Source organism: Mirounga angustirostris, unplaced genomic scaffold, assembly GCF_029215605.1.
Source record: "Mirounga angustirostris isolate CCGP_5_RB_7025 unplaced genomic scaffold, mMirAng1.0.hap1 SCAF_2, whole genome shotgun sequence".
Classification (NCBI taxonomy): Eukaryota; Metazoa; Chordata; class Mammalia; order Carnivora; family Phocidae; genus Mirounga; species Mirounga angustirostris.
Genome location: NW_026991710.1, coordinates 1882809 through 1908686, shown reverse-complemented (window position 1 = coordinate 1908686; position 25878 = coordinate 1882809). Strand labels below are relative to the sequence as shown.

The window sequence follows — 25878 nt, the reverse complement described above, 5'->3', positions numbered from 1 at the left end:
TGTCTCTCATGAATAAATAAATAAAATCTTTAAAAAAAAGAAAAGAAAAGAAAAGAAAAGCTCTGTTAGGGTTCCCAAGATGCCCTCGGGCTCAGGGGACTCACTAGAAGGACTCACAGAACTCGGACAAGCTTTTTTTTTTTTTTTTTTTTTTAAGATTTATTTATTTATTTTTTAGAGAGAGAGAGAGCACAAGAGGGGGTAGGGTTAGAGGGAGAAGCAGACTCCCCGCCGAGCAAGGAGCCCGATGTGGGACTCGATCCCGGGACTCCGGGATCATGACCTGAGCCGAAGGCAGTCGCCCAACCAACTGAGCCACCCAGGTGCCCTCGGACAAGCTTTTATACTCACAGTTAGGATTTAGTACAGAAAAGGATATGGATCACAATCAGCAAAGGTGGAAGGCACATACGCCAGGGGCCGGACAGCCCAGGCACCAGTCCCGCTGTTCTGGCCCCGTGGTGTTTATGGACAGCACTTACTCATTCAGGTAACAACGGACCCAGCAATGGTAGAAATGAGGCTGGATGCAAAATTTAAAAGCACAGGCAAGGCTTTATTGGGGTTTATGCTTTTATTATTATTATTTATTTTTTTTAAGAGAGGGAGGGCAGGGTGGGGCAGAGGGAAAGGGAGAATTTAAGCTGTCTCTTCACTGAGGGCCAAGCCTGACATGGGGGCTCGATCTCAGGACCCTGAGATCATGACCTGAGCTGAAATCAAGAGTTGGATGCTCAAATGACAGAGCCACCCAGGCGCCCCTATCGGGGTTTATGCTTGAGCATGAGGAAGGCAGCACAAAGGGAAGGATCCTCAGGTTGGCTCTCCCAGGGGAGGTCAGGGAGAGTTTTTAAAGGAACAGGTGGAAAAAGGGTGCTGTGGGAGGGAATTTATTAGCACCTGTGTGCTTAAAGGTTGTGCTGCTTCTTCATGCCGCTTGTGCCTAATTAGCATGTTAAATCTCCACCCCGGGCATGATTTTTAGTATTATAATGAGGGGAAAAGTCGGTGAAAGGTCAGTACTGGGGTCCCTCTTGGTGCAAACTGGTTTGGTCCCATCTTTGCCAGTGTCATAGTAAGCATCCTCCCTCTGCATTCCTGCAAGATACACTACTCGAGAACATAGAGGTTTAGCTTTTCTTTTTTTTTCTTACGGAGGTAGCCAAAGAATGCTGGATTTGGGAGTCAGGGATGGCAGACCTGAGTCCAGTCCCTGTTCTGTCTCACTGCCCACCAGGAAGCTCACCCAGCCTTGATGTCGCTGTGGAGAACCAGTGTGACTGGCCTTAGTCACCCAGTCTCCAGCCCCTCCAGGGGTCAAGCTAGTACATCTTGCCCCTGGCCCTGCCAGAAATCCTATAGTCAGTAAGGAAAGGGTTAAGGTCTAAGCAGGGAGAGGAGGGGCCCCTCGCCTGGGCTCTGAGACAATTCCTGGCTGGCAGGAGGACTAAGCCAGAGGGAGCAGGAGATAAGGAAACAGACCACCTGGCCTCCGACACCACAGTATTTTTCTTTGGCTGCTACAGTGTATCACAGAGAATGACCAAACCTCAAAGAATTAAGTTATGAAGGGTGTTATCAACCGTCCGTGCTCAAACCAAGACAGCACAAGAATCTCCAGGCCACAAGCTTCCCGGTCAGTTCTCAAGAAAAGACTGCCCCTAAATGCCCTCCGTGGCAACCCATTTGGGACCCCTCTCACTCTAGGAGCTTCTCCTTTCCTTTCTGCTCTCACCTTAATAAACTCGCACTTCATTTCACCCTGTTGTGTCCGTGAGATTCATTCTCGCCCTGCCTGCGATCCTGTAACATTAGCACAGACCATATGGTGTGGCCAAAGAGATCTTATCAGACAGAACATTCCAAGGGTTTAGAGACTATCTCCCAGGAGCAGGTCCAGGGCCCCTTCTTTCTTCGGAGTGTGTGCAGAGTTTGAGCACCCAAACCTGCATGCTAATCCTTTATTGCACAAATCCAAGCACTGCATAACTGCAGGGCATGGAAACCAGATGCTCCCTGGACCATCTCCCGCTGTGGGCCAGGCTTTGTAGAGCTTTGTTTCAGGTCACTTGAGCATGGACGGTGGGCGTAGGGCTGGGCAGAGGAGTTCTTCGGGCTAGTGGGTGAGGAGTGGAGAGGGGCGGGGGGCCAACCCACAGAGAGGGTAAGAAGGGTGGGCAGTGGCCACGTCAGCCCTGGATCTGAGGGCTCTCTCCTCAAGCTGGTGCTCTTTCTGCTGTTCCAGTGCACCAGGAGCAGGGGCACCCTAAAAAAGCACAGGGCAGAGGTGACAGCCCGCATGACAGCTTACTGTCTGTGCTAGCCTGGCTGGGAAGGTACGGAGACACTTGGAGGCAGAGGGTGTGCTTCTTCCTCCGTTTGCCACGGCAGGTACGACAGGACCAGACAACCTTCCCGGGTGCTGTGACGGACTCAGAACCCAGGCTCTTGACGGCCACTCTCCGTGCCCCGTCCGTCTCTGTGCTTCACCTTTTCCCTCTCCCAAAGGCAGAGGGAGTCTTCCTCCGTGTGTTGGGCACCTTACAACAGAGTAGAAAATATCTTTGTGCTACTCAGTAGCATCCCCACTGTTATAGACTGAATTGTGTCCCCCCCAAACTCATGTGTTGAAGCCCTACCCCCTGAATGTGACCGTATTTGGAGACATGGCCTTTAAGGAGATAATTAAGGTTAAATGAGGTCATTAGGGTGGGGTCCTGATCCACTAGGACTTGGGGTCCTTTTAAGAAGAGAGACTGCAGGGATGTGTGTACACAGAGAAAAGGCCTTGTGAGGACTCACGGGGAAGGGGGGGCCTGTGCCAGTCCAGGAGAGACCAGACTGGCTGGCACCTGGAATTCCAGCTTCCAGAAATGGGCGAAGTAAAGCCTGCTGTTTAAGCCCCCCATCTGTGGCATTTTGTTACGGAAGCCCGAGCTGACTAAGACACCTTCCTCCAAGTAGGAACTCTGCTGGGAACGGAAGTTCCTCACCACCCGTTATCTCTCCACCGAACACACTGGGAAGGGAAGGGCTTGGGTTGGGGGTGGGGTGGGGACATCACAGCAGATGTGTGCAGATGTGGCGGCTTAAGCCCTACCAGCAGCCAACCTGATTGGCCACTGTTGGGTGGGTGTGCTTGGCCCCGGAGAGGCCCCCAGCCCCTTCTCATAGCCCTTCTCGGCACAGCTGCTGCCAGAGGCTGTTCTGGCCCCACTCTGGCCGGGGTGTTGGCCCCTGTAACTCTCCCCAGGCACATTTTCCTCTGCTTGGGACTCACTCCTTTCTGTGCCCTAGGTTGCGGTTGAAACTCCCCTCCGTTTGGCTGCCCTCCTGTTTCTCCTTCTTTGCTCCTTATTTATTTACTTATACATTCCTCCCCCTTTCCTGTACAAAGTTTCCTTACTTTGCAACTCCTTTCTTTCTTCCTCCTTTCCTTCCTTCATTTCTTTTTCTTTTTTTTTAAATATTTTATTTATGTATTTGACAGAGAGAGACACAGCGAGAGAGGGAACACAAGCAGGGGGAGTGAGAGAGGGAGAAGCAGGCCTCCCGCCGAGCAGGGAGCCTGATGTGGGGCTCGATCCCAGGACCCTGGGATCATGACCTGAGCCGAAGGCAGACACTTAATGACTGAGCCACACAGGCGCCCCTCTTTTTCTTTTTTTTGAAAGAGGGTCTGTCTCCACCATCAGAGTGCTTGCCCGTGAATCCCCAGTGCCTGACTCAGTACCCGGATTTTAGCTGAAGGCACTGGCATGTTGTTAACAACACTGTGAAGGATGTTAACCTAAGAATCCTCACAGCACCGTGTAGGACACCTGTTGTGGAAAGTCTGCCTTCCCTCATCCGGAATCCTGAGATCCCCAAAGCTTGGAAACTCAAAATGTCTTTCTTAAAGTTGGTGAGAAATCTAACTTGAAAGCTGTAAGGCTTTTCATCGTCTTTCTTTATCTCAGTCTGAATAGTCGTCTTTGGAGAAATGTTAATGTATGTGGCTTTGGGGTGCCGTCCATGCCTCAGTAGGCACACCGTAATGTACTACATGTTAGTTTTCTGCTTCTGCGTAACAAACCGCACACCTCAGGGACTCAGAAGCAGCTTCTCTGAGTGGTTGTGGCTCAGGGTGTCCCATGAGGTCACAGGGAAGATGTAGGCTGGGGCTGCATCACCTAAAGGCTTGCCTGGGCTGGAGGGAGCGGTTCCAAGGAAGCTCACTGACTAGGGTGGGCAAGTTTGACGCTGGCTATTGGCACAAAGCTTAAGTTCCTCACCACCCGTTATCTCTCCATAGGGCTACTTGGTGTCCTCAGGATATGGTGGGTGGCTTCCCCCAGAGCTGGTGATCCAAGAGAGAGCAAGGCAGTAGCCACAACGTCTTTCCACTTCACTGCAGAAATCACACTCCATCCTTTCTGTAATATCCTAATGGTGACAATGGTATCAGGGTGTGAAATCACTAGAGCTGGATCCCAGGAGCTGGGAGACCCTTTCTGGAGCCTGGCTACCTCAATGACACATCCCTACATAAAATCCCAAATTCGGAAATCCATTCGGATTTCCAAAATACATGGGACCCCCAGAGTGTTGGATGAGAGACTGGAATGCCCATTTCACAGCTGAGAACCAGGGCCAAGGGCGCTTGACCTGCCCCAAGCTATAGGTATAGCAATAAAATGAGGACTCCTCCCACCTCGAACAGCCGTGGGGCCGGAGCTGTTCCTTTGTCTCCATCACTGCCTCAGCCAAACAAACTATGCCATCCATAGCCGTAGCCGCGGGGATTGTGGACCTACACCTCATCTTCTAGTCCCCACAACACCCCGACCAGGCAGGGAGGGTACCGGCTCTGACCTTCCCTCTGCAGAGGAGGAAGTGTGAGCTGGCTTTGCTCATACGCTTGTCTGATTTACAAGCCTGCCAGGGTTTTCCCAGGGCCCAGCCCGAGCTTGGCAGTGGACTACAGAAAGGGGAAAACCAGATGGGGACAGGGCGGAAGACGCAGCGGCTGTGAGGGAGGAACCTTTGAAACAGAGCAGGTGTGCCTGGGCCTCATTGTGGGGGAAAGCTCAGACTTTGAAAAGGAAAGCAGCGTGGAGCCAGAAAACCACCGGGAGTTGGTCTGGGAAGGTGGAGGAAGGAAAGGGACGGAGCAGTGCGGGTAGGACGGGGCAGCTCGCTCCTGCCTTCTGCTCTCAGACTAGCTTAGCGAGGGGCGCGTGGGCCCGGCGCCCTGCTCTGGCTCGCTGTCGCGCGGTGGGGGCTGCGGGTAGGGCATCTCCCTGGGCTCGGCTCTTGGGCCGTCGCCCTGTTCCTGTTGCCGTGTGGGGCCAGCCTGGCCTGCAGCCCGGTGATGTGGACCCACGCACAGGTCCAACACTTGAGGTCGCCTTTGACCCCTTCTTTCCCTCCCATCAGCAGCCGCATCAGAGGCGGCCTTACCCTCCCTCCTCCCCCTCCTCCCCCTCCTCCGAGCCGACTCCCCGAAGACTCCCCCGACTCCGGGGAGGGGGGGACAGGGCGGGGGGAGCGGGGAGCGGGGGGAGGAGGCGGGCCGCTGGGACAAGCCCGCCGCTCGGGCACTCCGGGACCGCTGGGCCACAAGGCTGGGGCCTCGAGAGGGGGCGGGCCGTCGAAGGGTTTGGGACGGCCTTTCCGCGGGTCGGGGGCCACGCTGGTCGTCGTGGGCGGGGCCGGACTGTCGGCAGGGGGCGGGGCTAGGCGGGTCGCCGTGGGCGGGGCCAAGCGGCCGGCGGATGGGGGCGGGAAGGGGCGGGGCTGTGGGCAGGGGCGGGGCCAGGCGGGCCGCCGTGGGCGGGGCCGGGCTGTCGAAGGGTCTGGGACGGCCTTTCTGCGGGTCGTCGTGGGCGGGGCCGGACTGCCGGCAGGGGGCGGGTCCAGGCGGGCCGCCGTGGGCGGGGCCGGGCTGTCGAAGGGTCAGGGGCGGACTTTCTGCGGGTCGTCGTGGGCGGGGCCGGACTGCCGGCAGGGGGCGGGGCCAGGCGGGCCGCCGTGGGCGGGGGCTATCGGCAGGGGCGGGGCCAGGCTGTCGAAGGGCCTGGGACGACCGGTCTGCGGGTCAGGGGCCACGCCGGTTGCCGTGGGTGGGGCCGGGCTCTCGGCGGTAGGCGGGGCGCGCCGGGAAAAGTTCCGGGAAGGTGCGCGGCCCGCCCAGACCGGGCGCGGAAGTTGGCGGCGTCCGCGGCCCCGCCGGTCGAAGGCCGTGGCCATGTCCTCAGGGCGCGCTGGGTCCGGCGGGCAGGAGGGGGCCGCGCGCGCGGCGGCCGCGCTCTGCGGCCTGTACCACGAGGCCGGGCAGCGGCTGAGGCTCCTGCAGGACCAGCTGGCCGCCCGCGACGCCCTCATTGAGCGCCTCCGCGCCCGCCTGGCCGCGTTCGAGGGCGACGCGGCGCCCTCGCTCGTGGACGCGCTGCTGGAGCAGGTGGCGCGCTTCCGGGAGCAGCTCCGGCAGCGGGAGGGCGGCGCCTGCGAGGCGGCGCTGCGCCAGGTGCGTCCCCGGTGGGCGAGAGCCGCGCCTGCTCGGCCCGCAGCGGGTTCTGAGGGGCGGTGGGTGCGCGTCGGCTCCGAGAGGTTTGAGAGCTGTGCTCCTGTGTTGGGTGTGAGGACAGTGGGGGGGCTCCGGGGGTGTCCGTGCCCGTGTTGAGTGTGGAGGGCGGTGCTGTGTCTGCTGTCGGTTCTGAGGGCGCGCGTGGACGCTGTTTACCTTCAAGAGAACACGGCCGGTCAGTTCCGCCCACACATGGATTTATTCGGGAGCAGCGGAGGATTGCGGTCTGGGACGCGCAGATAGGGAGGCCACCGGCCCACGAGGGGGGCTCTCACAGAGGAAGGGGGTCGGGAGGGCCGCGCAAACAGGTCGGCGGGGGTGGGCCGGGAGCTGGCCGGGCTGTGGCAGAGGGCGGCGGAGAGCGCGGCCGCGCGGAGCCGCCCTGCTCCCGTCGGCTTGGCGACCAGCGAGGCGTGGGAGGGGGAGCGCTCCTCCTGCCGCGTCAAGACTGCGTCTGAACGGTTTCCTTTATGAAGTTTTACGGTGTGGTTCTGACGGTTGTGCATAGCGTTGGCTCTTCAGGCGGTGTGCGCGCCGGCGTCGGGTTGTCCGTCCCGAGGTGTGCGCGCCTGTGTTGCCTTCAGAATGGCGAGCTCCCGCGGTGGGCGCTGAGGGCTGTGTGCACGTTGGCTCGGAGGCGTGCGTGCCTCGCGTGGTGGATCCGGGGGCTGTGTGTCCGTGTTCTGTGGGTTTGTGCCCGTTCCGGGCTCTGAGGGGTATTTGTGCCCTGTTGGGTCTGGAGGTGGGTCTGCATGAGGAGCGCTTGCTCCTGTTGCTTCTGAGGATTGTGTGTTTGTGTCATGTTCTGAGGGGGGTTCTCCATGTTGTGTCAAGGACTGTATGTCCGTTCATATCTGAAGGTTGTGTTAGGATTAGCGGTTGTGAGACCCTGTTGGTTCTAAGGGGTGTGTGTGCAACCGTGTTGGGCGTAAGGGTTGTATGTCCGCGTTGGTTCTGAGGTGTGAAGCCCCCCTTGGGTTTTGGGGAGTACGTATGCCTGTTTTGGTCTGAAGGTTGCGTGTTCGTGTTGCTTCTGAGGGTGTGAGTGTGTTAGATTCTGAGCAGTGTATCCTGTGTTGGGCCAAAGGCTGTGTGCTCATGTTGAGGGTTGTGGGTCCTTGTTGGTCTGAAGGAGTGTACGTTCCCATGTTGGGTTTGAGGCATATGATGCTCTCACTGGGTTCTGAGGGGTGTGTGTGCCTGGGTTTTGTCTGAGGGGTGTTTGTGTGTTAGGTTCTGAGGTGTGTGCTCCTCGTTGCATCTGAGGGGGTATGTGTTTGTGCTGATTCTGAGGGGCGTACTCCCATATTGGGTCTGAGGGTTGGGTGTCTGTGTTGTTCTGAGTGGGGTGTCTGTGTTGGGTTCCATTTGGTCTTATTTTTTTTAAAACACTTTTTAAAAGATTTTATTTATTTGAGAGAGAGCAAGAGTGAGAGAGCGAGCATGAGTGGGTGAAGGGCAGAGGGAGAAGCAGGCTCCCCGCCGAGCAGGGAGGCCGATGCGGGACTCGATCCCGGGACTCCAGGATCATGACCTGAGCCGAAGGCAGACGCTTAACCGACTGAGCCACCCAGGCGCCCCGCCCATGTTGGGTCTTGAGAGTACCGTGTCTGTGTTGGTTCTGAGTAGTGTGTCTGCGGTGGGATCGAGGGGTCTGCCCATGTAGGTCTATGGGGTGCGTTTGCCAGTGTTGGCTTCTGAGAAGTGAGTGTGCCTATCTGGGTCAGAGGGTTGTGTGTCTATGTTAGTTCTAAGGGGTGTGTATTCCTGTGCTGTGCCCGTGTTGGGTCCAGTGGATGTATATCCATGTTTTTTTCTGAGGGGTGTGTGTGCCAGTGTTGTGTTCTGAGGGTTGTGTGTCCATGTTGGTTTCTGAGAGGTGTTCTGTCTGTCTGTGTTGGGTCTGAGGTGTGTATGTTCAGTGTTGGTTCTGAAGGGTGTGCTCCCATATTGGGTGAGGGTTGTGTGTCCCTGTTGGTTTTGAGGTGTCTTTGTGCTCCTGTGTTGGACCTAAGGGGTGTGTGTCCCTGTTTTGGGTTCTGAGATGTGTGTTTGCCCACATAGGGTTTGAGGTGCCTGTGTTGTGTCTGAGGGGTGTATGCACTCATGTTGGGTTCTGAGGGATTTTTGTGCCCAAGTTGTGTATTGAGGGGTGTGAGTAGATGTTCATTTGGAAGGGGGGGTGTGTTCCCACTTTGAGTTGAGGGTGTATGCTCCGTGTTGAGTTCTGAGTGGTCTGTATGCCTGTGTTGGGTCTGAGGGTTGTGTGTCTTTGTTGGTTCTGAAGCTGTTTCTGTTTGTGTTGGGATGAGGGGTGAGTGTCCTTGTTGGTTATGAGGTTTTGTGATTAGGTTTGGAGGAGGAGCTCCCATGTTGGTTCCGAGGAAAGTTTGTGTGCCTGTGGTAGATTCTGTCTGGCAGGTATGTGTGCATGTTTGGGTTCTAAAGTGTCTGTGTGCTGTTATTAGGTGTAAGGTATGTATGTCTCTGTTGGTTGTGAGGGGTGTGTGTCTGTTGGGCCTGAGGGGTAGCTGTATGTCTGGGTTCTGATGGGTATGTATTTGGGTTCTAAGAGGTCTGCCCCCTTGTAGGGTGTGAGGGCTGTATGTGACTGTATTGTGTTCTGATGGGATTGTGTGTGTACGTGGAAGGTTCTGTGTATACGTGTGTTCATGTTCAATTCTGTGTTGTGTGTGTAGACACTGGGGTCTGGAGTGTTTGTGTGTGTGTGGTACCCGAGCATAGGCTCCTGGTGTGTATGTGTTCACACTGGGTCCTGGGCCATGTGAACCCTGGTTATGTTCTGAGGTGACTTTCAGCTCCAGTCGTAAATGAGTCTTTCAGTAACAGCTGTCTTCTGCTGGGAGCAATGACCTCGGATAACAGACTTAAATCTCACTTTCCCTCCTCCTCATCCCTGACACTGATGATCTGTCTTTGTGAAGTACCATAAATGCCCAGAACAGGAGCAAGAGTAACAGTATTTGTCTGTAACAGCTGTTTGAAGTACCACACGCATCTGGGTGAACTCTAGTGCCCTGTTTGGGCCATAGCTATTATCTGGGTTGTCCCAGGAAAGAAACTAGGTCTGCAAAGAGAGTAGCTGCATAAGATAATTTTCTTTTTCTTTTTTTAAAGATTTTATTTATTTATTTGACAGAGAGAGACACAGCGAGAGAGGGAACACAAGCAGGGGGAGTGGGAGAGGGAGAAGCAGGCTTCCCGCCGAGCAGGGAGCCCGATGCGGGGCTCGATGCGGGGCTCGATCCCAGGACCCTGGGCTCATGACCTGAGCCGAAGGCAGACACCTAACGACCGAGCCACCCAGGCGCCCCCAATTTTCACTTTTTTTTTTTTTTTAAGATTTTACTTATTTGACAGAGAGAGATACAGCGAGAGAGGGGACACAAGCAGCGGGAGTGGGAGAGGGAGAAGCAGGCCTCCTGCGGAGCAGGGAGCCCGATGCGGGGCTGGATCCCAGGACCCTGGGATCATGACCTGAGCCGAAGGCAGACACCTAACGACCGAGCCACCCAGACGCCCCCAATTTTCACTTATAGGCTTGGCCCTGCAGCCAGATTTTAGAGTGAGAAAGAGACATGCACCCCCCCTTATTTTTTTTTACTATAAAAGTAATTTTGAATATCTGAAAAACAGAGGAGAGAGTAAAGAGTAAAGAATAAAATAATAGCCACCGTAATCCCACAATGTGGGGATAACCAGTGTTCATTTCTTGGCATGCCTCCTCCCTGTTTTTCCTTTATACTTGGTATGTGCACACTGGTGTGCTTGAGTTCATGCTGTCTGTACATCTTCATATCACATTGCCAGTATTTTCTCATCTGCCTCATTTTAGATGCCTCTGGAAGCCAGATGTCTCCCTCATTGCAGTGCTCTCCCTCGTCTGGGGGAGGTGATTCATAACTCATTGGGGCAGAAGGAAAATTTAGAAGGCACCTGGTCTGCACCACTGATCTTAGTGTCATGGACATGACAGATGAGTGCAGGGTGGGGACTGGAGGACGTCATACCCACCACCAACTTACACCTGCAAGTAGCAGGACTGTACTTACAGTCTGGTGGCCATTGGTGTTCAGCCCACATGTTCAGCCCCGGCACAGCCTCTAACCAGGACCCAGACAAGCAGATCTATAGTCCTAGATCTATATGGTCCTTTACCCCTGACATTTAGGTTTCATTTTAGGATTTTTAATTATTTAAGGAGCATTTTAACAATATGGTATCTTATGAGATTACGTGTTTGTGGCTTACTCCTCCATCTGTCTGAGTCTGTCACAGAACCTGTGGAGAAATGGAGAGATTTCACACTGCAGAGTGAAAACAGTGGGAAGAATTGATCAATAGGTTGGTCTCCTCAGAGGCCATGTCAGCCAGCCTGTTGGGAGCAGCGACCCTGGGTTGGTAGAGCCTGGGGGCTCCCAGAAGGGATGCTGAGGCTATATCCTTAGGTGTGCGGGGACTGCCAGGTGATCTCTGCATCTGTGGCTGAGCTGTCGCTAGCATGTGATGGGGCCAGGTCAGTCTCAGAATTCTGGTTCTTTCTGCCACCACAGTAAGACTTGAGACCTTACCTCGTTTGTAACACGAGGTCTACATGGGTAGCTTTACAAAGCTCCAATTAAGACTTTCTGGGATAATGGTGTTAATTCACTATGTGGCCCATAACTGCTCAACCCCATCTCATCACCACCCAGGGTACTAGCCTCATGGGCCGTGCTTGGTCCTGACATATCAGTTTCCTCTCCCTTCTGGCTTTTTTTCCCCTGTTCTGCCATGCTTTCTATTGAGTAGAACAGCATACACCCTTTACAATAGGCTGTGTTAGCTGTGTGTTTTGTTTTTGTTTTTTGTTTTTTTAAAGATCTTATTTGTTTATTTGACAGAGAGAGAAACAGGGAGAGAAAGAACACAAGCAGGGGGAGTGGGAGAGGGAGAAGCAGGCTTCCCGCGGAGCAGGGAACCTGATGCGGGGCTCGATCCCAGGACCCTGGGATCATGACCAGAACCGAAGGCAGACGCCTAACGACTGAGCCACCCGGGCGCCCTGTTTTGTTTGTTTTTAATCATCTATCTACATACCTTTTTTGATCTTGTAAAACTGAAACACTATACCCATTAAGCAGTAACTCCCCATCTTCCTGTCCCCCAACCTCTGCCCTTTGCAAATATCATTCTACCTTCTGTCTCTGTGATTTGACTCCTCTAGGGACCTCATAGAAGAAGAAATCATACAGTATTTATCCTTTTGTGACTGACTTATTTCACTTAGCCTAGGGTCCTACAGGTTTATCTGTGTTGTATCATGTGCCAGAATTTCCTTCTTTTTAAGACTGAGTGATATTCCATTGTACGTATATACCACATTTTGCTTATCCATTCATCTGTTGATAGACACTTGGGTTGCTTTCATATTTCAGCTATTATGAATAACATTGCTGCTATGAATATGTGTGTACAAATATATCTTTGAGACCCTCCTTTCGGTTCTTTTGGGTATGTGCCGGAAGTGGAATTGCTAGGTCATAAGATAATTCTGTGTAATTTTTTGAGGAACCACCATACTGTTTTTCCACAGTGGCTACACCATTTCACATTCCCACCAGCAGTGCACAGGGTTGCAATTTCTCCATGTTCTCACGAGCATTAGTTATTTTCCATTTTTTTTTTTTTAATAGCAGCCATCCTGATGGGTTTGTGGTGATTTAATACAAAATGATTGTAGTTTTGATTTGCAATTTCCTAATGATTAGTGATGTTGAGCATTCTTTCGTGTGCTTATTGGTCATTTGTATATCTTCTTTGAAGAAATGTCAAGTCCTTTGCCCATTCTTGAATTGGTTATTTTGTTGTTGAGTTTTAGGAATACTGTACAGACATACCTCATTTTATTGCACTTCTCAGATCTTGTGTTTTTTATAAATTGAAAGTTTGACAGGGCCCTGCCTGGCTCAGTAGGTGGAGCATGTGACTCTTGATTTTGGGGTTGTGGGTTTGGGCCCTGCATTGGGTGTAGAGATTATTTAAAAGAAAAAAAAAAGTTTGTAACAACCCTGCATCAGGTAGGTCTACTGGCACCATTTTTCTAACAGCATTTGCTCACTTCATGTCTCTGTGTCATAGTTCGGTAATTCCTGTGGTATTTCAAATATTTTCACTGTTATGTTTGTTATGGTGATGTGTGATCAGTGATCTTTGATGTTACTATTGTACTTGTTTTAGGGCACCATGAACTGTGCCCATAAAAGACACAAACTTAATATGTGTGTTTTCTGACTGTTCCACTGACCAGCCATTCCCCCATCTCTCTCCCTCTCTTCCCTGTCCCCTGTGACACAACAATATGGACATTAGGCCAATTAATAACCCTGTAATGGCCTCTAAGTGCTCAAGTGAAAGGAAGAGTCACACATATCTCACTTGAAATCAAAAGCTAGAAATGATTAAGCTTGGCGAGGAAGGGATGTCTAAAGCCAAGATAGGCCGAAAGGTAGGCCTCTTGTGCCAAAAGTCCACGTCGCAAATGCCAAGGAAAGGTTCTCGAAGGAAGTTAAGAGCACTACTCCAGCGAACACATGAGTGATAAGAAAGCACAACGGCCTCGTTGCTGATGGGGAGAAAATTTTGGTGGTCTGGATAGGAGATCAAAGCAGCCCCAGTATTCCCTTAAGCCAAAGCCTCATCCAGAGCAAGGCCCTGACTCTCTTCAAGTCCACGAAGGCTGAGGGAGGTGAGGAAGCCGCAGAAGAAAAGTCTGCAGCTAGCAGAGGGGAGCTCATGTTAGGGGCTAATGCGGCTGGTGACTTGAAGCTGAAGCCGGAAAATTCTTAGGGCCCTTAAGAATTATGCTACCTCTCCTCTGCCCGTGCTCTGCAGACGGAACGGCGCGGCCTGGACGACAGCATACCTGTTTACAACACGGTTTACCAAATATCTGAAGCCCACTGTGGAGACCTACTGCTCAGAAAAAAAGATTCCTTTCGAAATATTACTGCTCGTCGACATCGTACCTGGTCACCCAAGAGCTCTGATGACGTCCGGCGAGATTAGTGTTGTTTTCATGCCTGCTAATGCAACGTCCATTCTGCAGCCCACGGAGCAAGGAGTAATTTTGACTTTGAAGTCATATTTAAGAGACACGCTTCGCAAGGCTGTATTATTTAAGAGACACACCATAGATGGTGATTCCTGTGCTCGATCTGGGTAAATTGAGAATCTTCTGGAAAGGATTCACCATTCCAGACACCATTAAGAAAATGTTCCCATGGTTCAATGTCAGTACTAACAGGAGTTTGGAAGAAGCGGGTGCCAGCCCTCGTGGAGGACGTTGAGGGGTTCAAGACTCAGTGGAGGAAGTCACTGCAGATGTGGCGGAAACAGCCAGAGAGCTAGAAGTGGAGCCTGGAGAGGTGAGCGAACCGCTGCCCTCTCAGGGTAACACTTGAACGGATGAGGAGGTGCTTCTATGGAGGAGCAAAGAAGGGGATTTCTTGAGATGGAGTCTACTCCCGGTGACGATGCTCTGAAGACTGTAGAAATATGACAAGGACTTAGGATATTGCATAACCTTAGTTGATAGGTTGGCAGGGTTTGAGAGGACTGACTCCAATTTTGAGAGAAGTTCTGTGTGTAAAATGCTATCAGACAACAGCACATGCTGGGTGCCTGGGTGACTCAATTGGTTAAGCGTCTGCCTTCAACTCAGGTCATGATCCCGGGGTCCTGGGATCAAGTCCCACGTTGGGCTCCCCCTGCTCTGTGGGGAGCGTGCTTCTCCCTCTCCCTCTACCTGCCACTCCCCCTGCTTGTGTTCTCTCTCTGTCAGATAAATAAAATCTTAAAAAAAAAAAAGACAACATCACATGCTACAGAAAAATTCTTGTTTCCTGTGCTCTGGTATCATATCTAAGAAGTTATTGTCAAATTCAATATTGTGAAGCTTTTGCCTATGTTTCCTGTAAGAGTTTTATAGTTTTAGGTCTTACATTTAAGTCTTTGATACATTTTTTTGGAAGATTTTATTTATTTATTTGACAGAGAGAGAGAGAGACCATAAGTAGCAGACAGGCAGGCAGAGGGAGAGGGAGAAGCAGGCTCCCCACCGAGCAGGGAGCCCGATGCGGGGCTCGATCCCAGGACGCTGCGACCGTGACCCGAGCCGAAGGCAGATGCTTAACCGACCGAGCCACCCAGCGCCCCGTCTTTGATCCATTTTGAGTTAATTGTTGTATATGGTGTTCATATACAATATGAACTCTTTACAATAAAGAGTCCACCTTTATTCTTCTGCATGTGGATGTCCAGTTTTCCCCATAGCATTTGTTGAAAAAATTATACTTTCCCCATTGAATGGTCTTAGCACCCTTATCACCACCATTTGACCATATATGCAAGGGTTTATTTCTGGGCTTATTATTCTTTTTTTTTTTTTTTTTAAGATTTTATTTATTTATTTGAGACAGAGAGAATGAGAGACAGAGAGCATGAGAGGGAGGAGGGTCAGAGGGAGAAGCAGACTCCCTGCCGAGCAGGGAGCCCGATGTGGGACTCGATCCCGGGACTCCAGGATCATGACCTGAGCCGAAGGCAGTCGCTTAACCAACTGAGCCACCCAGGCGCCCCTGCTCTTTTTTTTTTTTTAATTTAATATTTTATTTATTTATTTGAGAGAGAGAGCACGAGCACAGCTGGGGGAGGAAGAGGGAGAAGCAGACTTCCCACTGAGCAGGGAGCGTGATGTGTGGCTTGATCCCAGGACCCTAGGATCATGACCTGTCTGGGCTCATTATTCTATTCCCTTTGTGTAAGTGCCTGTCTTTATGCCAGTGCCAGATTGTTTTGTTTACTGTAGCTTTGTAGTCAGGTTTGAATTCAGGTAGCATGAGTCCTGCTTTGTTCCTTTTTTCTTCTAAGATTGTTTTGGGTATTTGGGGTTCCTTGAGATTCTATATGAATTTTAGGATGAATTTTTTGATTTCTGCAAAAAAGAAATCACTGGATTTTGATAGGGATTTTATTGAATCTATAGATCACTTTGAGTAATGTTAAACTTAAAAATAAAACTGTCAGTTATTTTACCAGCAAAAATGGGTTTATTACAGAGAGCAGAGATTTGCAGTCCATGCAAGCTACAGCAAAACCATAGGCAAGTCCAGAGAACAAAGAAGAATGCTCTTTTATAAAGGAAAGGGGGAGATGGGAGGGCTCTTGAAGACAGACAGTCCATTGCAGTAAACTGGGAGTTTGAAGTGTAGTGACTTTTCATTGGTTGAGCTGTGACAGTCTCTCATGGGCTGGACTGTTGGGGGGTGGTGCGGGGAGGAGAGAACCTTTCTTCCTTCTGCTGGGGTAGTAAAATATAGTTAACCCTTGAACAACATGGGGGTTTTGGGTGCTGTCCCCCTGTGCAGTTGAAAATCCATGTATATGGGCGCCTGGGTGGCTCAGTTGGTTCAGCGACTGCCTTCGGCTCAGGTCATGATCCTGGAGTCCCGGGATCGAGTCCCGCATCGGGCTCCCTGCTCAGTGGGGAGTCTGCTTCTCCCTCTGACCCTCCCCCCCTCATGTGCTCTCTCTCTCTCTCTCTCAAATAAATAAATAAAATCTTTAAAAAAAAAAAAAAAAGAAAATCCATGTATAACTCCTGACTCTCCAGAAAACTTTAACTATTGATAGTCTGCTGTTGATGGGAAGCCTTACCAATGACAAAAACAATTGATTAACACATACTTTGTATGTTACATGTGTTATATGCTGTATTCTTAAAGTAAGCTAGCAAAAAGAAAATGTTCTTTTTTTAAGTTTTTATTTATTTGACAGAGAGAGAGAGACAGAGAGAGACCACACACCACATGGGGCTTCCTGCTCAGTGGGGAATCTGCTTCTCCCTCTCCCTCTGCCACTCCCCTACCCCCCTGCACCCCACTCATGCTCTCTCGCTCAAATAAATAAAGTCTTTTTTTTTTTAAAGATTTATTTATTTATTTATTTATTTACAGAGAGAGTGAGAGTGAGAGAGGGAACACAAGCAGGGGCAGAGGGAGAAGGAGAAGCAGGCTTCCCGCCGAGCAGGCAGCTGGATGCGGGGCTCAATCCCAGGACCCTGGGACCATGACCTGAGCCAAAGGCAGATGCTTAACAACCGAGCCACCCAGGCTCCCCAAAAAGAAAATGTTCTTAAGAAAATTAAGGACAGGGGTGCCTGGATGGCTCAGTCATTTAAGCATCTGCCTTTGGCTCAGGTCATGATCTCGGGGTCCTGGGATCAAGCCCTGAGTTGGGCTTCCTGCTTCAGTGGGGAGCCTGTTTATCACTCTACCTCTCCTCCTCCCCGCTCCCCACTTGCACTTTCTCTCCCTTGTCTCAAATAAATAAATAAAAAATCTTAAAAAAAAATTAAGAACATTCCTGGGGCGCCTGGGTGGCTCAGTTGGTTGAATGTCTGACTCTTGGTTTTGGCTCAGGTCATGATCTTGGGGTTGGGAGATTGAGCCCCACATTGGGCTCATTGCTCTGTGGGGAGTCTGCTCGAGATTCTCTCTCCCTCTGACCATCCCCCTGCTTGCACATGCACTGGCTCTCTCTCTCTAAATACATAAATCTTAAAAAAGAAAAAGAAAATTAAGAACATTACTGTCCAGAATGCAAGATACATCTTTTCCTGTTGGTTCTGCAATTGACGAGTGGTAGGGTATAAGGGCTCCCTGTTCTGGCCTCCTGATTCCATTTTAGTGAGGTTTCCCTTAATAATTGTCACATTAGTATTGACATCTTAACAATATTAAGTTTCCAGTTTGTTAACATGGGATGTGTTTCCATTTATTTATGTCCTAATTTCTTTCAGTAACGTTTTATAGTTTTCACTGTACAAGTCTTCCACCTCCTTGAGTGAATTAATTCCTAAGTCTTATCTTTTTTGATGCTGTTGTAAATGGAATTGCTTTTATAATTTCTCTTTCAGATTCTTTATTATTAGTATATAGAAATACTGCTGTTTTTCGTGTGTTGACTTTGTCTCCTGATATTTGCTGAATTCATTTATTCTAAGTTTTTTTGTGTGTATGTGTGTGTGTGTGTGGAATATTTAAAGTTTTCTACATTCAAGATTATATCATCTGCAAAATATCATTTTACTTCCTTTCCTATTTGGATGCCTTTTCGTTCTTTTGTTTTTTTCCTACTTGCTCTGGCTAGAATGTCTAGTACTATTTTTGAATAGAAGTGTTGAAAGTGGGTACTGTTGACTTGTTCGTGATCTTAGAGGAAAAGCATTCAGTCTTTCACCATTGAGTATGATATTTGCTGTGGGTTTTTCAAATATGGCTTTTATTTTATTTATTTTTTTAGAAGATTTTATTTATTTATTTGATGGGAGTGGGGTGGGAGACAGCATGAGCCAGGGGGAGAGGCAGGGAGAGAGGGAGAAGCAGACTCCTCACTGAGCAGGGAGCCTGATGCAGGGCTTGATCCAGGAACCCTGTGATCATGACCTGAGCTGAAGGCAGACGCTTAACCAACTGAGTCACCCAGGCGCCTCAAATATGGCTTTTATTATGTGGAGATAGTTTTTGCCTCAATTGATACGATTATGTGTTTTTCTCCCTTCATTCTGTTAGTGTGGTGTATTACATTGATTGGCTTTCTTTTTCCTTCCTTTCTCTTTCTTTCTCTTTTTCTTTTCTTTCATGAAATATGTTTGTGAACTTAACCAAAGCAGGATAGTGTATTACCTAAATGTGTGTATAACAAATCTAGTGAAAAATTGTCTGATTGGAAAAGTTTAATAATAACTTTGTTCACTCCATTGATGTCAGTTTGATGCTGACTCATAAATAGAAAACAAACATTAAACACATATGTTGTGCTTCTTGTCACCCAAAAGGCTTAATTCTCTTGCCATTATTGTTATCTATTTATCAACAATTGCCTAATTGTCTTCAGGTAGTATAAATGAGAATAAATGATAGGTATGTCAAGAACATGACCAATTTGTAACATGTAGAAAGTAGAGCTAAAGTGCAAATAGAAATAATTCAGGGCTTATCAGTACATAACTAAAATGATGCCCAATAATTGTCCAATTTCTCCAAATTGGCCTCTGATCCTTTTACATTGCGGTTCAGAAGATAAATATGCTGCACCTCTTATTCTTTTAAAAAGCCGGGGATAACCTTAGTCATGAGCATCACCTTTTCATAAACTATGATGAAACTTGCTCAAGGTTCCTTGTGGGAAGTTCACAAGCTATTTGTAGAAGTACTCTGGGCTGTAATACTTCCTCACTATTGGGCACCAATGAGAAGCAGGTGTTACATTAGATACTGAAAACCAGTATACTTTGAATCTGGTTCTGATGCTTTCTAGCTGTGTTACCTTGGGCAAGCCACTTAATGTTCTGGTTTTCTCATCAATAAAACTAAAATAAGAAGGCCTACCTCATAGGACGTTTATGTATTCCTTCATTCAGTCATTAGATATTTGTCAAATGCCTGCTGTATGCTAGATGTTTTGATAGGCCCTGGAAATGCAGAAAGGATCAGGAAAGGCAGATTCCTATCTTTATGAAGCTTATATACTGGGTGCCTGAGTGGCTCAGTTGGTTAAGTGTCTGCCTTTGGCTCAGGTCATGATCTCGGGCTCCCGAGATCACACACCACATGGGGCTCCCTGCTCAGCGGGGAATCTGCTTCTCCCTCTCCCTCTGCCGCTCCCCCACCCCCCTGCACCCTGCTCATGGTCTCTCTCGCTCAAATAAATAGTCTTTTTTTCATTTTTCATTTTTAATTTAATTTTTTTAAAGATTTTATTTATTTATTTGAGAGAGAGAATGAGAGAGAGAGAGCATGAGGGGGGGAGGGTCAAAGGGAGAAGCAGACTCCCTGCTGAGCAGGGAGCCTGATGCGGGACTTGATCCTGGGACTCCAGGATCATGACCTGAGCCGAAGGCAGTCAGTCGCTTAACCAACTGAGCCACCCAGGCGCCCGTGTCTTTTTTTTTTTTTTTTTAAGATTTATTTATTTATTTACAGAGAGAGCGAGAGCGAGAGAGGGAACACAAGCAGGGGCAGAGGGAGAGGGAGAAGCAGGCTTCCCGCTGAGCAGGGAGCTGGATGCAGGGGGCTTGATCCCAGGACCCTGGGACCATGACCTGAGCCGAAGGCAGACGCTTAACGACTGAGCCACCCAGGCACCCCTCAAATAAATAAAGTTTTTTAAAAAAAGATGCTTATATGCTAGTTGAAAAAATAGAGATTGTAGAAATAATCAGTTGCTTTTGTGGAAAATATGCAAAATGGATGTATAGTACATTATGAGTTTTTATGTTGTAAGGAACATGTGATTTAACATATATAAAGAACATAGCATAATCTTTTGCACCTAGTTGGTACTCAGAAGATGGGAATATCATCTACCATTGCCACTTAAGTGTTTATTTATTGAGCATCTGTATAGGAATGGACTGTGCATGCGCAGCACCTTGGGTTATGTTTTTCCATTTCTCCCAATATTGAGTATAGTATATTCATTTCACAAGCATGTGTACAGTGTCAGGGTTGTGCCAGGCTCTGGAGCAGTGTTAATCCAGTATAATTGGAGTGAAGAGTGTAAAGAATAACACAGGAAGTGGCTATAAAGTTAAATTGGGGGCAGATTGTGACTACCTTTACTACCTTATAAAGGTGTTAACTGCATATTCTTTTAAGCACTAGGCTAGGGGAATGCAAAAATGATCAAGGTCCATTTCTTGCTCTTCAGATTGTGGAATCACACATGCACATAAATGATCACTTTTTTTTCTTCCTTACCAATTTGGATGCTTTTTATTTCTTTTTCTTGCCTGATTGCTCTTGCTAGGACTTCCAGTACTATGTTGAATAAAAGTAGTGAGAGTGGACATCTTTGTCTTGTTCCTGATCTTAGAGGAAAATCTCTCAGTTTATCACCATTTAATATGTTAGCTGTGGGTTTTTCATATATGGTCTTTACTATGTTGAGGTGTGTTCTCTTTAAATCTACTTTGTTGAGAGTTTTTTTTTATTAAAGATTTATTTGAGAGAGAGAGTGAGAGAGCATGAGCAGGGGATGGGGCAAAGGGAGAGGGAGAGGGAGAAGCAGGTTCCCTGCTGAGCAGGGAGCTAGATGAGGGACTCAATCCTAGGACCTGGAGATCCTGACGTGAGTCAAAGGCAGATGCTTAACCAACTGAGCCACCCAGGCACCACTCTATTTCTTCTTGATTTAGCTTTGGGAAGTTATATGTTCCTTGGAATGTATCCATTTCTTCAAGGTTGTCCAATTTGTTGGCATAATAATTTTTCATAATATTCTCTTTTTTTCCTTTTTCCTTTTTTTAAAGATTTTATTTATTTATAGAGAGAGAGACAGCGAGAGAGGGAACACAAGTAGGGGGAGTGGGAGAGGGAGAAGCAGGCTTCCCACTGAGCAGGGAGCCCAATGTGGGCCTCGATCCCAGGACTCTGGGATCATGACCTGAGCTGAAGGCAGACGTTTAATGACTGAGCCACCCAGGCACCCCATAATATTCTCTTATAATCCTTTGTATTTCTGTGGTGTCAGTTTTTTTTTTCCCTTTCATTTCTGATTTTGAGTTCTCTCTTTCTCTCTCTTTTTGAGGAGTTTGGCTAAAGATTTATCAATTTTATTAATCTTTTCAAAGAACCAGGTCCTGGTTTCGTTGATCTGTTTTATTATTTTTTAGTCTCTCTCTCATTTATTTCTGCTCTAATCTTTATTATTTCCGGAAGGTTGTTTATTTGAGATTTTTTTTTCCTGCTTGTTGAGGTAGACCTGTTATAGCAATAATCTTCTCTCTTAGAACAGCTTTTGCTGCATCCCAAAGATTTTGACTGTTCTATTTTCATTTGTCTCCCTATATTTTTTTGTTCCATCTTCAATTTTTTGATTGATTCATTCATTGTTTAATAGTATGTTATTTAACCTTTCTATATTTGTGTTCTTTCCAGATTTTTTTCGTTAAAAAAAAAGCAGTCTTTATTTTTGATTTTTTTTTTTTATATTCTCTGTCTCCTTGTTGAAGGTCTCACTGAGGTCCTCTACCCTGTTCTCAAGCCCAGTGAGTATCTTTATGACCATTATTTTGAATTCTCAATCAGGTGTATCACTTACCCTGTTTCACTTGGTCTCTTGCTGTGATTTTGTCCTGTTCTTTCATCTGGGGCATACTCCACATGTCTTCTGGCACCCAGAACATGTGACTCTTAGTTCCAGCCCATATTGGGTGTGGAGCCTACTTGGAAAAAAAAAATGTTGTTTTTGAATATGATGTTCAGTGGCGCCTGGGTGGCTCAGTTGGTTAGGCGGCTGCCTTCGGCTCAGGTCACGATCCCAGGGTCCTGGGATCGAGCCCCGCATCGGGTTCCCTGCTCAGTGGAGAGCCTGCTTCTCCCTTTCCCTCTGCCTGCCACTCTGCCTACTTGTGCTCTCTATCTCTCTGTCAAATAAATTAAAGAAAAAAAATCTCAATATGTTCAGAAAATAACTGTTAGTTCCATCTGGTCCAATGTATCATTCAAAGCCACTGTTTTGGGGCACCTGGGTCGTTCAGTCAGTTAAGGGTCTGCCTTTGGCTCAGATCATGATCTCAGTGTCCTGGGATCAAGCCTGGAATCAGGCTCCCTGCTCAGTGGGGGGTCGGCTTCTCCCTCTCCCTCTGCACCTCCCCCCCCCCCCCGCCACCCGCTTGTGCACTCTCTCTCAAATAAAATATTTAAAAAAAAAAAGGTCACTGTTTCCTTGTTTTTCTGTCTGGATGATCTATCCATTGATGTAAATAGGGTGTTAAAGTCCCTTGCTAATATTAGTATCTATTTCTTCCTTTATGTCTATTAATAGTTGCCTTATGTACTTGAGTGCTCCCATGCTGGGTATATAAATATTTACAATTGTTATATCTTGTTGGAGTGTTCCCTTTATGATTATGTAGTGTCTGTCTCTCATTTTTTTTTAACTTAATTTTTTAAAAGATTTTATTTGAGAGAGAGAGAAAGCGAGCAAGCATGAGTGGGGGGCAGAGGGAGAAGCAGACTCCCTGCTGAGCAAGGAGCCCAATGAGGGGCTCGATCCCAGGACCCTGGGATCATGACCTGAGCTGAAGGCAGTTGCTTAACCAACTGAGCCACTCAGGTGCCCCTCTTTGTCTCTTGTTATTGTCTTTGTTTTAATGTCTGTTTTGTCTGATATAAGTATTGGTACCCCAGTTTTCTTTTTGCTTTTATTTATATGATCCCTTCACTTTTCCATCTCTTCACTTTTAATCTATATTTTTTTTATGTCTCAAATGGGTCTCTTGTAGGCAGCATATAGATGGGTCTTGCTTTTTTATCCATTCCATCACTCTTTGTTTTTTGATTGGACCATTTAGTACATTTACATTCAGAATAATTGTTGATAGACATGTGCTTATTGCTGTTTTGTTAATTTGTTTTATGGTTGTTTTTGTAGTTCTCTCTTCTCTTGCCTCCTTATCATTTGATGGCTTTCTTTAGTGATATGCTTGGATTCTTTTCTCTTTATATTTTGCTTATCTATTATAGGTTTTTGATTTGTGGTTACCATTAAGTTTATATATAACCTCTTAAGCATATAGTAGTCTGTATTAGGATGATGGTTGCTTAAGTTTGAATCTATTTTCAAAGCACTAAGTTTTTACTCCTCCCATCCCCATGTTTTATGTATATGATATCATACTTTACATTCTTTTTATTTTGTGAATCCCTTGACTGATTTTTATAGATATCATTGATTTTGCTGCTTTTGTGCTTTTTTTTTTTTTAAATGTTTTATTTATTTATTCATGAGAGTCAGAGAGAGAGAGAGAGAGGCAGAGGCAGAGGGAGAAGCAGGCTCCCCGCCTAGCAGGGAGCCCGATGTGGGACTCGATCCCAGGACTCTGGGATCATGACCTGAGCTGAAGGCAGACGCTTAACCATCTGAGCCACCCAGGCGCCCCGCTGCTTTTGTGCTTAAACTCTGTACTGGTTTTACAGGTAATTAATCTGTTTATTACTTTATGTTTGTATTTATCTGTGAAAATTTTTTCTTTCCTAATTTGCTTACTCCTGATTATGGCCTTTACTTTCCACTCAGAGAATTCCCTTTAACGTTTTTGTAAGGCTGGCTTAGCGATGATGAGTTCCTTTAGCTTTTGTTTGTCTGGGAAACTCTTTATCTCTCCTATTTTGAATGATAACCTTGCTGGGTAGATTATTCTTTGCTGTAGGTTTTTTCCTTTCAGCACTTTGAATATGTCATGCCACTTCCGTCCGGCCTGCAGTTTCTGCTGAAAAATCAGCTGACAGCCTTTTGGGGTTTTCCTTGTATGTAACTATTGTCTTTTCTCTTCCTGCTTTTAAAATTCTTTGTCACTACTTTTTGCCATTTTAATTATTATGTGTCTTGGTGTAGACCTCCTTGGGTTGATTTTGTTGGGGGCTCTCTGTGTATCCTGGATCTGAGTTTCTTTTCCTTCCCAGATTTAGGAAGTTTTTAACTATTAAGTCTTCAAGTAAATTCTCTGCCCTCTTTTCTCTCTCTTCTCTTTCTGGGATCCTTATAATGCAAATGTTATTATACTTGATGTTGCTGAGTTCCCTTAATCTATTATCATTTTTTATGTTTTTTTGCTATTCAGCTTGGTTGCATTCCATTACTCTGTCTTCCAGCTCAGTGATCCATTCTTTTGCCTCCTCTAATTTGCTGTGGATTCCTTCTAGTATATTTTTTATTTCAGTGATTGAGAAGTCTTTATTTTTGATTATTATTATTTTTTTTATATTCTCTGTCTCCTTGTTGAAGATCTCACTGAGGTCCTCTACCCTGTTCTCAAGCCCAGTGAGTATCTTTATGACCATTATTTTGAATTCTCAATCAGGTGTATTGCTTACCCTGTTTCACTTGGTCTCTTGCTGTGATTTTGTCCTGTTCTTTCATCTGGGGCATACTCCTCTGTCTCCTCATTTTGTCTAATTCTCTGAGTTTGTTTCTATGTGTTAGGAAGTTCAGTTATGTCTCCTGATCTTGAAAGTAGTGGCCTTCGGAAGAGGTCCTCTAGTGCCCTGCAGTGTCCCCTGTTCACCAGGTGGTGCTTCAGGGCTGTCTTCTCTGTGTGTTGTGTGTCCCCTGACGTTGTGCCTGAGCTGCGTTTGCCTTCCAGTTGGCTGCAGTGGTCCCCTTTGCCTGTGTGGGTGGGGTTTAGTCTCTTTGTGTTAAAGGGCCAGTCTGGGGCTGCCTTGGGCTTCTCCTTGGTTCAGACCAGATGCTTGCCCTCAACCTGTTTGCCAGAACTGTGGTTGCACTGAACTGCAGGGTGCTTTCCCTGTTGTCCCCTGTGAGGCTTTTATGGGTGGGCACAACCTGCAGTCAGACCAGATACTGCCCCCAGTCTATTAGGGTTGCAGTCTCCCTGAACTACAGGACTCTTTCTTCATGCTGCTCCGTGTGAGGGTTTTGTTCATGGATGGGCTGGCCATCAGATCAGTTGTCTGCGCCCAGCCTACTGTTGGGGTTGCAGTCGAACTGGTGTCTGTGGTTGTCTTCCTTTCTCCCAGGGTAGGAGTCACTTTGGTGTTGGCCACTGTCAGGGCTTCTTGCTGAGTGAGACGTCAGGCACCTTGGAGGGACTCCTGCTGAGTGGGACAGGTTGGATGGGATGGATCCGCAGGAGAATGTGGGGGCAGGGGAATGGGCATGGTGTTAGCGAGCTAGATAGTGAGTGTTCATGCTGGTTCCCACAGATGTCTGGGTATCTAGGTTGGCAGGGAGGGGAAGAGAAATGGTGCCCACTAGCTTTTTTCTTCTTGGACAAGGCTACTAAAGATCCCTGCCCTCCAGTGCACGTTCTGAGATTAGTAAATAAACCTCCCATACACCCCAGGCACTTTTTGAATGCTGCTTCTAGGTGGGATTGTTTGTTGTGCTGTCTCTCTAAGGGCAGAGACTCAGTGTTATTGGTGATAATCCCCACTGATTGTCCCTTCTGTTTGTGGTTAGTCTCACAGGTTAGTTTGGTTCCCAACTGGGACTCTGACCTTCCTACCATTTTTCATTTTTCGGTGTGACCTCCCCTCTACAGTTAACTGTGGAGAGTCTTTGGTTCATTCTTTGGATTAATTACACTGATGTCTAGATGATCACTTCTTTTTTAAAAAAAGGTTTTTTTAAAAGATTTTTATTTATTTGAGAGAGAGAGAGCATGAATGAGGGAAGAGGGAGAAGCAGACTCCCTGCTGAGTAGGGAGCCCGACGTGGGACTC

The 25878-nt window shown here is 47.8% G+C and overlaps 2 protein-coding genes across 3 annotated transcripts in view; one reads left to right on the top strand and one right to left on the bottom strand.

The window, feature by feature from the left end:
• Positions 1-6054: 6054 nt before the first annotated feature.
• The window catches only part of TNIP2 (TNFAIP3 interacting protein 2), a 33454-nt gene continuing 13630 nt past the window's right edge, over positions 6055-25878 (top strand). Inside the window, exon 1 of one of the 2 annotated variants that reach the window (XM_045881610.3) lies at positions 6055-6508. In XM_045881610.3, coding sequence (XP_045737566.1) covers positions 6230-6508 — 279 coding nt within the window. In that variant the 5' untranslated portion in view covers positions 6055-6229. The remainder of the gene's footprint in view (positions 6509-25878) is intronic. The other variant, XM_045881609.3, reaches the window with a different exon arrangement.
• LOC123848764 (E3 ubiquitin-protein ligase RNF4) overlaps positions 10160-25878 on the bottom strand; it is a 253677-nt gene continuing 237958 nt past the window's right edge. Inside the window, exons 26-27 of the transcript XR_010409238.1 lie at positions 21734-21854; positions 10160-14115 (exon numbers count right to left, since the gene is read on the bottom strand). The gene's annotated coding sequence lies outside the window, so the exon portion shown is untranslated. The remainder of the gene's footprint in view (positions 14116-21733; positions 21855-25878) is intronic.